Source organism: Dermochelys coriacea, chromosome 4, assembly GCF_009764565.3.
Source record: "Dermochelys coriacea isolate rDerCor1 chromosome 4, rDerCor1.pri.v4, whole genome shotgun sequence".
Lineage (NCBI taxonomy): Eukaryota > Metazoa > Chordata > Testudines > Dermochelyidae > Dermochelys > Dermochelys coriacea.
Window position 1 is genome coordinate 18181037 of NC_050071.1, and position 14552 is coordinate 18195588.

The 14552-nt window shown below is 43.5% G+C and overlaps 1 protein-coding gene across 1 annotated transcript in view; it reads left to right on the plus strand.

Annotated features, from left to right (window-relative positions):
• Window positions 1-14552, plus strand: part of GPAT3 (glycerol-3-phosphate acyltransferase 3) — a 29500-nt gene that overhangs the window by 1093 nt on the left and 13855 nt on the right. Inside the window, exons 2-3 of the mRNA XM_038400337.2 lie at window positions 454-758; window positions 12190-12262. Coding sequence (XP_038256265.1) covers window positions 615-758; window positions 12190-12262 — 217 coding nt within the window. The 5' untranslated portion in view covers window positions 454-614. The remainder of the gene's footprint in view (window positions 1-453; window positions 759-12189; window positions 12263-14552) is intronic.

Here is a 14552-nt window from a genome sequence, read left to right on the forward strand (position 1 = left end):
CTGCTGCTGTTGAAAGCAAAATACCTGACCCTGGACAAAGGAAATGAAACCTTATGGGGAAGATCCACCATGGTGTCTCTCTTCTGGGCTTTCCTTTTTGATGTGGCCCCAGTACCAGAGGCACATACGTGTGCCCCAAGCATTGTGCGCTAGCCGTATGCAATTGAAACGGCTATGATCACCTCCACCTTGGCTCTGCATAATGCTAGCCCATTACACCTGGGAGAGGAAGCGAGCGACAGGCAAACTGAGTTCCCTTTTCAGTTACCCATTTTAACCCTTCCAAGTTTATGGGACTCAAGGGGAGCACATCTCCGACCCCCCCCCCCCTTCTCTCATCTTCGTATGGATTTCCCCTCCCGGGCTGTAGTTGCATGCTATTCATCTCTGGCTTCTTGCACCAAACGGTCCCATATCTGCCCTCTCTCCCTCGCATTTGTTCTTTCCCTGCAGAGAGGGTTTGCAGCTGCGGACTGGATCTTGAGCGCAATTAGTAAACGGGGCGGAGCCCGAGGGGGCGGACGACACAAATCTCTCGCTTGGCTCTCTGCCGCCAGCAGCGATCCAGGGAGCGGCGGGAGAGGGTCTCCCCTGGAGCCGGGGTTCTAGCGATCATGGAGGACCTCATCTCTGCTGCAGCTAAGGTCTTGTCCGTCTGGCTCACTGTGGTGATTACACTGATAGTGTTGCCATCGGTGTTCGGAGTGTCGCTGGGGGTTTCTGAAGTTTACATGAGAATTTTAGTAAAAACCCTGGAGGTAAGTTGGTGGCCTTTCAAACTGTATAGTTAATACAAGGGAGGGGGGCGACTGGGACATGCTTTTGTTTTTTGGTGGTGGTAAGGGTGTTTCCAGTAAAAGCTTCTAGTCTTCAGCAGTAATTCTGCTGTGACTTCTGCATAAACACTTCTCCTTGCATGTTTCTCTAACTCAAGAGACCAAATGCATCCGATGAAGTGGGCTGTAGCTCACAAAGCTTATGCTCAAATAAATTTGTTGGTCTCTAAGGTCCCACAAGTCCTCCTTTTCTTTTTATAAGCTATAGATTAGGGGACCAGCTATGAATCTTGTATCTACCTCAGTCTTGCTGACCTTTATGCCTGTTGAATGCCCGTATTTTCTAAATAACCTTCCCCTGTTGAATAGCGTTGAAATTAACATATTATTTGGTCAAAATTTAAAAGTGTGGCAATATCCCATTCAATAAAGTATAAACCATGATAACACAGGCCAAGCAGGAACGTTGTCCATGTGTGCGTGACATTACAGGTAGGTTGTCTAACCAATCCTGTGCAATGGATTGCTACCCAAGGAGATGCTCAGGGAAAAATCCAGTTTTGATGCTCTATGGAGCACTTTCTCAAAGCTGCTGTTAACAAAACACACTCTTGCCTCACTTTTCTTCAGGTCAGGCGAGAGTCTCGATGGGGTTAGGTGCTTAATTTGTAATGCCTCGCATTTGATGTGGCCCCTTGACCTGAGTACGATGTCGCTGTTCAGATTCCACGTGATGTGAATTCCTGGCAGTCCCAGTGCCGTGCTGTACTTCAGTCACTTGGCACATAAATACTCATCGTACTGGCAATGATGGCCACATGCACAGCTTTCTTGAGTGCTGAACTTGTGCAACAATTCAGCTTCCCATCATCTTCTGAGTGGGGTGGGCATGTGAGCTGATCTCCTTCTTTTCCCCTGCCATCTTCCTCCTCTATGGAAATCTACTTCTCCAGGAGAGTGCTGGTTAGGGGTAGGTTGAAGGTGGAATGTGTGTGACATTCTAGAGGAGCAAAGGGAAAGGAGGAGCTAATGTTGTACTTTTTTTTTTTTAAAGAAATTAACCAGGATTACCTGGGTAACTGTCAGCTGTTTAGCTTGACACTGGTCCTGGGTGAAATTGTGGAAGGACATACTGGGAAGCAACCAGTAAATCATGCTGCCTCTGTTTATGCCAGTCAACATGGGTTTTATAGAAAATTGATGTTAAACTTGGTGGTGGTCTGCAAGATTACCAGTTTGGTTGAGATAATATATTCAGATGCCTTACGGAAGCAGGACTTGGTATCTCACAACATTCTGATTTTCTTTTTTTTAAAGTGCTATGCCAAAATGTAGCACTTATTAAATGACTTTTTAAAAACTGTCTGATAGATCTTAGAGTAACCTTAAATAAATGGTAAAGAGTCCTGTGGCACTTTATAGACTAACACACATATTGGAGCATAAGCTTTGCTTATGATGCACATGCATCCAAGAAAGTGGGTATTCACCCACGAAAGCTTATGCTCCAATACATCTGTTAGTCTATCAGGTGCAACAGGACTCTTTGCTGCTTTTACAGATCCAGACTAACACAGCTGATACTCTGATACCTTAAATAAATGAGTGATCCAAAAGAGTTATTTCTGGGGGTGGGGAGGTTGTCCCCACAGGGATCTGTTCTTGGCCCAACGCTATTCAATGTTTTTGTTGAGATAACACAGGTTGATCTACCATTTAATGCCCCACTAGTGTACGGAGCAATCTGAATATCTTGGTAAACTGGCCTTACTTGAGTAATACACATTTTATCTATTTAAAGCTGTAAGGTGATACCTTTTTAGGAGCTAAGAATGTTCATTGTGCTGATAGAATGAGGGATGGTTGCTTGGAAATCAGTGACCGAAAAGTCATTTGAGGTGCTAAGGGGAGGGTGTGAGGGATAACCAGGTGAATGTGGGCTGCCAATGCTGTGCCAGGGATGAGCAAAGGCTATCCTCTTAGGTATAAACTGGGGAAGATAGAATAAAACTAGGGAGATGTTACCTCTGTATATGGCACTTGTGAAATTATTACTGGAATACTGTGTCCATTTCTGGTGTCATCCTAAAAAGGATTTTGACAAATTAGATGGGGGTTCAGAAAAGAGCTATAAAAATTATCTTACATTTGGAAAACCTGACTTGGAGTGAGAGACTAAGCAGCTCAATCTATTTATTTATCCAAGAGATCGTTTGGAGGTGACTTAATCATGGACAACCTCTAACAGAGTTAGAGTCGAGTCTGCTTCTAATCTAACAGATGAAGGCATGACATTAACCAGTAGCTAGAAGCTGAAGTTAAAGGAACTTGGACTAGAAATAACTCTCAAACCTTCAACACTGAGTCCAGCGGCATATTAACGCCTAGACCAACAAATTTGCAGGGGCGGCCAGAGGCTGCTTCCCCCGGTGCAGGTTTGCGCCCTCTGCCCCTGGCCCTGCCCCAACTCCACCCCTTCCCCAAATCCCCGCCCCAGCCCTGCCTCATCTCCTGAGCGTGCGCATTCCCCCACTTTCCCCTCTCCTTTGCGAAGCTGTTTCGTGCCCAAGCACTGGTAGGGAGAAGCAGGACCCAGTGGTGCGCTCAGGGGAGGAGGTGGAGCGGAGGTGAGCTGGGTGGGGGGGGCAGCAAAATCATTAATCCTCCACTGACTGAGTGTAATAATCATTAGAACAACTTACCTAGGGATGTGGTCATTTTTGTTTGTTTGTCTGTCGTGTAATATTTTAAAAATTAGGTTTTTTTTTTTGGTTGGTTTGTTTCTAAAAATCTCAACCAGACGCTATGGGTTTGATGCAGGAAGCACTTCATGAAATTCTATGGCCTGTGTCATGCAGGACTAGATCACAATGGTCCCTTCTGGCCTTAAATTCTAGGTGAATTGCACCCTTTCCTTTCTCAGAAACCCAGTAAGGTACAAACAACAAAAATGTGTTCTGTATTTGCATGAGGGGGAGTGGAGGTTGTATAAACTAACTGGTCTAAACATATGAATTTTCATGTGGCTAACAAAACTGGTGAATGAATACACTTTGCTTCCCTAGTCATGGTTTTAGTGAATAATATTGGCCAGAATGTCTGTTTGTTTTTTAAAAAAAAAAAAAAAAAAAAAACACCTGCTATTTCCTCAGCACTAAAACATTTTGTGAACTCCTTCCTGTCCGTTTTGACAAATAGTTTCAGTGGAAACAATTGCTGTCCCTCAAAAGAAAACTCAAGAGGAAGGAAACAAAATGGATTATTTTGATATGTTCAAAACCAACATTTTGAATGTTTGGTTTAAAACAACTTATTTTAAAATTTCATTTTATGTTGTTGAAAATATTTAAATAGTCAAAATCAAAACAAAATGTCCCATTTTGACAAAACAAAAAATGTATCATTTGACCAGAAGTGTGTGTGTGAGAGAGAATTGCCAGCAAACCAAAAATCCATTATTCACACAGCTCTGCTGGACAGCATCTGCAAATGCCTTTAACTCCTTGGTTTTTATCATTTCACGGCTCTCTAGCAGAGAGAGGTAGGAATTCAGAGCTATGTAGGATTACTCTATTTAACAAATTGTTCTCAGTGTCTTCCATTTGGATTTTCTTTGTTTGAAATTTTAAAACCTTTAACTTCTTAAATGTAGAAGATCTTAAGGGTATTTTCTACAACTCCCACTTGTGAGGGCTTCCAATAGAACTGCTTTTTTTTAATGATTATTATTACATCCTAATGTGCCTGTTCTTACTGTATAACTAAAGGTACATTGGCTAATGGCGGATTTCTGCTCCTCCTTCCCGACCAATGCAAAAAACCCTAATTGACTTCACTTTCCGATTCTGTTAACTGCAATACTGCATTGTTTGCAGTGCAGGGGAATAAACAATACTGCATTGTTTGCAGTGTAGGGGAAACTCTCTAAGAGCCATTTCTATTGTTCTTGAGGTCTTCTTCTGCCTTCTTCTCTTCCTCTTCCTCCCCCTCTCTCCCCCCCCCCACCCCAGTTTACAAAAGTAGCATAGAAACATCTGGTCTAAATACCACCTGCCTGCATCCCTCTAGGATGGCACCGCTGAACAGATAGCTGAAATAAGGACTGATGTTTCTAATGCTGTACTTCTGAGAACTTGACTGGTCTTTGCTTCTAATTACTGCTCTTGTCCTTTAACTGCAGATGCTTCTTAGCTCAGTTTTAACCAACAACAAGACCTGCTTTTCTTATGCTTGCTCTACTAGAGTTTGAAACAGCACTGTGTGGAAAGCCTCAACTGTTTCTAATAATTTGTGGTCTAGCTTTGTAGCATCTCTCAGTGCTTAAGGAAAGCCAAAGTCAAACTGAGCTTAAAAAAAAAAAAAAAATCTTTTTTTAAAGTGTCTGATCTAAGGCAACGGTAACAAAGGTCAGGACAATGCCTTTTGTAAACAAAGGTTCTTCAAGTCTTTCTCAACTAAGATTGACTTTGTCTTGTGATGTACAATATATTCTCTCAGGAATGTGCATGTGTGACTTTCATTAGTATGAAGGATAGTTTAGTATGCACTGAACAAAAAATACCTTTCTGAAATAGAATGCTCTGGTTTGGCTAATGCTTTAGGCACAGCTCTAAAAGTATATAGCAGCCTAGCTATAGAAGGGTAGGACTAAATGGGCAGTTTTCACAGATGAGAGGTAAATAGCATGATCTCAAAGGATCTGTATTGGGACCAGTGTTGTTCAAGTGAGATCTGAACTGGGATATTTAAGGTGGCAAAGTTTGCAACTGATACAAAATTACTCCGGATAGTTAAGTCCAAAGCACACTGTGGAGAGTTACAAAGGGATCTCATAAAACTACAAGACTGGGCAACAAAATGGCATATGAAATTCAGTCTTGATAAATGCCAAGTAATGCACACAGAGGGGGGGGGGGAAATCCCAACTATCCATACAAAATGAATGGGTCTAAATTAGCTTTTACCACCAAGAAAGAAATCTTGACATCTCTTTGAATAGTCCTCTGAAAACATGCCCTCAATGTGCAGCAGCAATAATATTATAATTAATAATAGGAAAGGGATCAATAATAAGACAGACAATATCATTATGCCACTATAAATCTGTGGTACACCCACACCTTGAATACTGCATGGGGGTTCTGGTCACCCCATTGGGAAAAGGGCATAAATGATTAGGGGTATGGAAAAACTTACATATGAGGAGAGGTTAAAAAGGCTGGGACTGCTAATTTGGAAAAGATGACTAAGGGGTGGGATATGATAAAGATCTATAAAATCATGAATGGTATGGAGAAAGTGAATAAGGAAGAGTTATCCCTTCACAAACCACAAGAACCCTGGTCACCCAATGAAATTAATAGTTGGCAGATTTAAAACATTCATAAGGAAGTACTCTTTCACACTATGGACAGTCAACCTGTGGAACTCATTGCCATGAGATGTTATGAAGGCCAAAAGGTCTTTTTTGAACCCAGTGATAGAGAAGTTCATGGAGGATAGCTCCATCAATGACTATTAGCCAAGATGGTCAGGGATGCAACCCCATGTTCTGGGTGTCCCTAAGCCTTTGACTGCCAGAAGGTGGGACTGGATGATTTGATAAATTGCCCTGATCACTCCTTCTGAAGTATCTGGCACTGGCCACTGTTGGAAGATAGCAGTGATGCTGGAACAATTTTTATGGGGGGGAGCTCAAAGCAGAAACTACTGCTTTCTTACTACTTTAAGATGGGGGTGCAGCAGCATCCCTAGTTTCAGCACCTACTTAAGACCGGATATGGGGCTATGTTGACCATTGGTCTGACCTCATATGGCTGTATTTATGTTTAAAAGTTCACATTATTTCAAAAAAATAGTTCTCTGAAGTGCAGCACTTGCCAGGGCTTACCTTGTCAGGTCTCCTCCCTAGAGACATTATGTATCCTTGTGGGATTGTGCGTAAACTTTAATTTTTAATACAATGAAGTCCTAAATTGGCTTAACTTGATTCAGTAAAGTACATCCAGGCTAATGCAGGAAATTGCCATATCTGTCACATTTCCTTTCTTAGGTTTTACAGCTGATGACTTCCAAAATATTAGCTACCTGAGGCTACACATTTCCAGTTCGGGGGCTGGGAAGTGCTGCCTTCTAGAGCGTCAATACTTGTGTGGATAGATCAGACAGCAAATCTGATTTTTGAAAAAACTGCTGCCCCCTCCCTGCCTTTTTTTGGTCAGCTTCTTGAAACAAGCACAAGAAAGAGGGGAGGAGGGGGAAGAATACCAGAAAAGCATATCAAACTTGCCAATATCTTGCAATATTACTCATGTTTCAAGAAATACTGTTGCACAAAACATTTCCTGGAAACCAGTGACTAGATGGAATATCTCCCCTTGTGCCTCGGGTCAAGTTACAACATGGTAGCTTTTTGTTGTAAAGAACCTGTGCTCGGTTGTTCATGTGCTATAAATGGCTTGGTCTTCTTTACACAGAAAGACGGTAATGAGTGTTTTAACCCATGGTTCTGATGTTTGTTACTAGGTAATGTTACATGGTAGCACTTTCTCCCCATAGTAAATACTCCTCTTACCGAGGCATGAACTCAAGAAAATGATGAAATTTCCTTTCTTTTTGTGTGCCCCACCAAGCACATTGCAATCTGATATAATCCAGACTCTGCTGTGGTATAGCAGATTTTGTGTAGGAAAAGTGACTATGGAGCTCCCAGATCAGGCTATTTTAGAGCAATTTTATGTTCTAAAATAGCATAAAATGACAAATGAAAGGAGAACAGACAAGTGCATCTTTGAGAAGGACAGACAAGTGCATCTTAGCTGTAGATGTTACCTTGTTTACTTTACATTGCACTTCAGTTTTTATCTGCCTTGAAGATGGCTACCTCTCTTGCAAAGCATTGCTGTACATTGTGATGTTGCAACTTTGCAAACACTATAGATGCATGTCTCAATATCCTGTGTTTTCAGGATTGCTGCTGTTTTCTGCTGTGTTCAGACCTATTTGATTCTGCCTTTAATATGGATTTAGTTGTCTACAGTAGTGCAGCAATAACATTAAACTTTATCAGGAATGCTTCCAAATGAGACACCATCTGCTCCTTCTAAACTCTAAATTGGTGACTTTATTGATTCCTATCTTTTCTCGTGCAAAACAGGTAGGGATCAAAACTTGTCTCTGATCACTACTCTAAGACAATTGGCTGGGAAAAAACCCAATATACTTACCAAGGTGTGTCTAGCCTGGACCAGTAATGAAAGATAGAACTTTACATCATGGATGCAACTTATTGTAATTCATATTTTTGCCATTTATCTGAAAAAGGTAATACCTAGAGGCCAAAAGCGGGTCCTGGTCTGACCAATTGCTCTGCACTGTACAGATATAATAGACATTTCCTGCCCCCAGGGCTGGATTAACTCTCCTGTGGGCCTGGGGTTATTAGATTTTGTGGGGCCTCTGTATAAAAGTCATTTTCCTGGGAGGGAGTTCGGTTCAGGAGCGGGCAGGGGATTGGGGTGCAGGGTCTGGGAGGGAGTTTGTATACGATTCAGTATAGAGGGAGGTGGATTCTGATCTGGGGAGGGTGTTGGGGTGGAAAAGGGGGTGTGAGGCCCAGGCTTTGGCCGGGAGGCGCTTACTACAGGCAGCTCCTGACTGACAGACAGCGCAGTAGGGCTCAGGCAGGCTGCTTACCTCCTATAAGAGGTTGGCTGCTAGCACATCTCTGTGGCCCCTGGGAGGAGGGGGACAGCATGCCTCTGTGCACTGCCCATGCCCGCAAGCGCCACCCCTGTAGCTGCAGGGATGGTGCTGGGGGTGGGGGCAGTGTGTGGAACCGCCTCCTTCCTCCTGCCAGGGGCTACAGAGATGTGCTAGCAGCCAGCGGCTTCTGGAAGCAGCATGGGGCTATGACCTGCTGGCAGGCAGGTAGCCTGAGCACCTCACCACACTGTGGGACTTTTAGCGGCCCAGAGTTGGAGATCGCTGCCTGATTTATTTTTGCGGGGCCCCGCTTGAGCTATGGCCCTGGGCTGCAGCCCTTAAAGTCCCTGACTTAATCCGGCCCTGCCTGCCCCCAAACGTTTTGTATTGGCATAGGATGAAAGGGGTGAGGGAAGAGAAGCTGCATGTGATGGCATGAGCATCTTGGAAACCTTCATGTGGTTTCCTGGGAGAGGGAATCCCAGCAGAGGTACAAATGCTGTCTTTTAAAACTATTGAGAGAAGGGATTAAAGCAACATATGACAAAAAATACTTGCTTGACAATCAGGTTGTCCTGAAAACTTGCTTCCTCCAATCTACCTCAGCCAGTATCTTCTTAAGCTTTCCGGGTTAGAAACAAACACTCAATGAAAGATCAGTTATCTGTGTAGTCAGTGTACATGTACAGCATTGGTCCATGAACTAGCAGGTCTTTGTATTGGAAACTAAGTGTGAAGAGGCAAAATGGTGACTGGATTTGTGTTATTAAATGTCTCTGGTTTGTTTCTCTCTTGGATCACCAAGATGATCTATCCCCCTGAGAATCTGTAATTCTTGGAGTACTGCAGAACTGCATAGCAATGAGCAGATATATACTGGACAATTAAAATGTACTAGCCCTTCAAACCAGGAAGGGGAAGAGCATCTTCAGATACGGACTCGCCAGCCTCATGAGGATGGCCTTACCTAGGTTCAAAGGGGCAGGTGATATTAAAAAAGGGACCTTGGCAGAGGGCTAGAAGTTGGGGGAGGAAATGGTAAACTGAAATAAGGTCATAGGAGCAACAACAGAAAATAGTGGGGTAATCTGTTCAACATATTGGCTGTCTTTTACACAAGTGCAAGGAGTATGTGGAATAAACTGGAAGTCTTAATTGGCATCACAGAGACTTGGTGGGATAAATCTCATGACAGGAATACTGTTTTAGAGTGGTACAGCTTGTTCAGAAAGCACAAACGGGTAAAAGGGAGGAGGTGTTGCATTTTTACATCAAGAGTATATACATTTGTTCTGAGGTCTGAAAGGAGGTGAGAGGCAGAGCAGTTGAAAGTCTCTGGATAAACATAAAAGGGCGGGGGAATAGGTGATGACCTGGTAGAGGTCTACTATAGACCACCAAATCAGGAGTGCCAAGCTGTTTGGAGTGCTTAAGAGCATGAGCACCAACCTCTGGGCAGAATGTTAAGAACTGGGGCACAAACCCAAAATTGGTTGAGTTCCATGTGTAGATTTCACCAAACAAGTCTGAAGTGTGAACTTCTCAAGCACTGTAACATGGACACAGACAAACTGGAGTACCCAACGAGATTATCTTGCCATCTAGGCAAGCTTGCCTTTGATACATGGTCCCTCACAGCAAAAATCACAACAATATTCAGGTTACATCCAGTCCTGAAGGACCAGTCACTTACCCCAGGTAAATTGCACTTTAGATCAGACACCAAAGACAATGCATGTAGTTTATATGTAGCTTTATAACTCCATTAGGAGCAAGAGAAAAACAAAGGAAAGTGTAGGCCCTCTGCTTAATAGGGGAAAAAGAGCTAATCACTGATATCAAGAAGACTGAGGTGTTCAATGTCTCTTTTGTGTCAAATTTGATTAAAAAGGCTGATTGGGACCAGGTCACAGTTAATACTAACAGCTGGGGGAAGGAGCACATTGCAGAATGGGGGGGGGGGGGGAAATAGGTTCGATATATACAAGTTGGCAGGTCCTGACAAAATTTACCCTAGAGTATTTCAATTAGTTCTTGAAGTAATCTCAGAACCATTAGCAATTTATCTTTGGAGGACAGGTGAGCTCACAGAGGATTGGAGAAGGGCAAATCTAGTATTGTCTTTTTAAAAAGTGGAACCGAGAGGACCTGGGGAATTAAACCAGTCAGCCTAACTTTGATACCTGAAAAGATACTGGAACAAATTGTTAAACCATCACTTTTTAATAACCATGAGGCTAATAGGGTTATAAGGAATAGCCATCATGGTTTTATCAAGAACAAATCATGCTAAACCAACCTAAGGTCTGTCTTTGACAGGTTTACTGGCCTAGTGGAATGGGGGGGGGAAGCTACAGATGTGATGCATTTTGATTTTAGTAAAGCTTTTGACACAGTCCAACATGATATTGTCATAAGCAATTAGGGAAATGTGGTTTAGATTAAATTCCTATAAACTAGGTGCACAACAGATTGAAAGATCATACTGGGATTTGCTCTCTACTGAAAAACTGGGAGTATGTATATAGAGGGGTCCCACAGGGTCTGTCTTGGAACTGGTACTAGTCAACATTTTAATTAGTGACTTGGAGCGCAGAGTATACTTATAAAATTTGCAGATGACATCAAGATGGGTGGGGTTGCAAGAACCCAGGACATATTAGAACTCAAAATGATCTTGACCAACTGGAGAATTGGTCTGGAATCAACCAGATAAAATTCAATAAAGGTAAGTGCAAAGTACTACATTAAGGGGAACCCCCCCCCTCAAATGCACAACTACAAAATAGGGAATAACTGCCTAGCTGGCAATGCTGCTGGAAAGGATTTGGGGATGATAGTGGATCAGAAATGGAATACGAGCCAACAATGTGATGCAGCTGTAATAAAAGCTAATATCATTCAGGGGGTGTATTAACAGTAGTGTCCCATGGGAGATAATACCTCTGTATTCAGCACAGGTCAGACCTCGGCTGGAGAAGTGTGTTCGGTTTAGGGTACCAGACCTTAAGAAGGATGTGGACAATCAGGAGAGCAACAAATGATAAAAGGCTTAGAAAACCTGACCTATGAGGAAAGGTTTAAAAAAGGGGGCATGTTTCGTCTTGAGAAAAGAAGACTGGGAGGAAGGGGGCGGTAGCTCCCATAAGCCTCGGGCCTACGGTTGCCAACTGTCTACTCGCACAAAATCGAATACCCTTGTCTCTAGCTTATCTCTGTAGCCATGAGCAATAGAATATTCCCTCTACACCCCCCCCTCCCCACACACGCTCTAAGATGAGGTTCTACTGACATAATATGACTGGCAGCTGGGGCATGACTTATAGCTGCTTGGTCTCTGCTCTGCTTGGATGCTGAGGACCACTAATGAAACCCTTTTAAAAAAAAAAAAAATCCTGTGATGACGTCTACTCTTGACTTTATGAATCGGCATTCTATTCAATTAAAAGTTGGCAGAGTGAGTCTAGGACTACTGATTTCCACTGACTTTTGCTGGCAGGATTTTATCTGTATCAAGACGCTTCAGAACAGGAACAAAATCGGAGGTGATGGTTTGTCTGTCTAGTGAAGCGAACTTAATGCAGATGGCTTTCAAGGGAAGTACCATTTACTCTATAGGAAGCTCTTTTAATGGTGAGCAAATGTTACAACATCAAACACTATCTCTTAAATGCACACTCCTTTTTTTTTTTTTTTTTCTCTTGAACAGTGGGCCACAATACGAATCCAGAAAGGAGTCAAACAGGAGCAGGCAAAGGCAGTTAAGAACTCTGCTTTCGGTGGTAAGAATTTTGAATGAAGAATGTCTCTGTAATATTAACCTGAGGAAAATGGGGAACAGATTATTTTAAAATGGGGAATAAAGAGATACCAATCTTCTTAAATTACTGTTGTAGCACCCAGAGGCCTAAGATCGGGGACCGATTGTGGCTGGCACTGTCAGGCACAGAGTAAAATGCAAGATCCTTGGGGGCAGAGACTGTAATCTAAGGCAGGGATGGCCAACCTGTGGCTCCGGAGCCACATGCGGCTCTTCGGAAGTTAATATGCGGCTCCTTGTGTAGGCACCGACTCTGGGGCTGGAGCTACAGGCACCAACTTTCCAGTGGGCCAGGGAGTGCTCACTGCTCAACCCCTGTCTCTGCCACACACCCTGTCCCCACTCCACTCTTCCTGCCCCCGCCCCTCAGCCTGCAGTGCCTCTTCCCCTCCCCCCCCCCCCCAGCCTCCTGCATGCCACAAAACAGGTGATTGGGAGGTGCTGGTCGGCGGGGCTGCTGATGGGCAAGAAGTGCTGAGGGAGCTGATTGCGGGGGCTGCTGACATATTACTGTGGCTCTTTGGCAATGTACATTTATGTATGGCAATGTAAATTCTGGCTCCTTCTCAGGCTCAGGTTAGCCACCCCTGAGCTAAGGGTTTGATTCTGCTGCTTTTACTTGTGACCTCCTTTAAATGGTTTAGTCACTCTGCACTTGATTGCAGGGCAGGGTCTAAATATAACATTACTTACATGGAATAGTACTTTACTCCAAGAATAGCACCATTTATTTCAGTAGGCCTGCTTATGTAAGGTATTACTCAGTGCAAAGGGTGGCAAAACCTAGTTAATAGAGGGAGGTTAAGGGTGGGAGTGAGCATTATGTGCACTTTACAGATGGGATCTGAGGCTATGTCTACACTACGGTCCTTTATAGCAGCACAGCTGCACCATGAAAACTGCTGCTGTAAGGTCTCCCACATAGCCGCTCTTTGATGGCAGGAACCTGCAGGCATAATTAAACCACCCCCAACAAGTGGCGCTAGCTGCATTGGCAGGAGACCCACACCTGCCCACATAGCGCAGTCCACACCAGCACTTTTGTTGGTGAAACTGATGTCAGTCAGGGAGGTGTATGGTGGGGTTTTTTGTTTTGTTTTTTGTTTGTTTCCACACCCTTGACTGACAAAAGTGGTAGTGTAGAGAGCCGGAAGCTCAGAAGTCAAGTGACTTGCCCCAGGCCATGTAGTCTGGCCAAACTGGGAACTGAACTCTGATATTAATCCCGGTTCAGTGTTCCAACCACAAGGTCATTCTGCCTCTCGGTTAAATACTAGATCACATCAGTAAACAGCTCATGTGTGGTTACACCTACTACTGATTTCCTCAAAAAATCTTGCGTAAGCAGGACTTCAGCTCTAGTCAGCACTTACACTTTGTCCCTGATCTCCAAGAGGTACTCAGCGATGGCACAGGCCTGTTTGATTATTTTTATGCCATAATAAAAACATTGGGCAATGAATATTGCCACTTCTAATGCAACTCTGAACAACTCATATTTTTCTTGGCTCCCTTTGCACTACATGGACAAAGTTCAAATGTTGCAGTTCAATTTTTGTCGTCTTGTGAAATAAAATAGTAGCGGGTAGGGCTCTGCTTTCTTACAGGAACTGTTGGTACAACTGCCTGCAGGATTTTTCTCAGTTAAGCGAATACAATTTGTGGCTTGTGAGCCACTGCTGACTGGGGTGCTGCTGAACTGGTGCCAAATGCAGGCTAGCTGCAAGTCTAGCCAAAGAGGAGTTATTTTCAGCAGCTTTTCAGGTTTTAGCCAGTCTGTGCTCCAAGAACTGGCATCTTGGGTGGTGGTGAACAAAGATGTCCAACACAAACAGGTGCCAGGGTTGGAAAGATGCTGGGGAGTGGAGAATGAACACTTTAAATATGGTTTGTAACACAGGGGGAGAAGAAATCTGTGCCCAAGTCGGTTACACTTCTCTGGCAGTGCAAAGTGGTCTTGGAGTAAGTGTAATTTACCCTGGAAGGCTCTATTGCATTGCCAGAGTGGTGTAAAGGGATCTTAATGTAAATGAGATTGGGTCTCTGTTCTGTACTTTGCCAAGTGGAGCACTTCTTGCATCTAGTCCTAAGCTGCTATTGTCTAAGGGACAAAGCATATGTATCTTCCAGAGTAACTGAAGCAAGAATGAGAGTACCCACCTGTATCTTCTCTGTGGAGTGACTGTGGAGCTGTGGTGAGGACACATGGATTAGTTTCTAATGTTCATCCTATATGTGGTTTAGGAAACCCA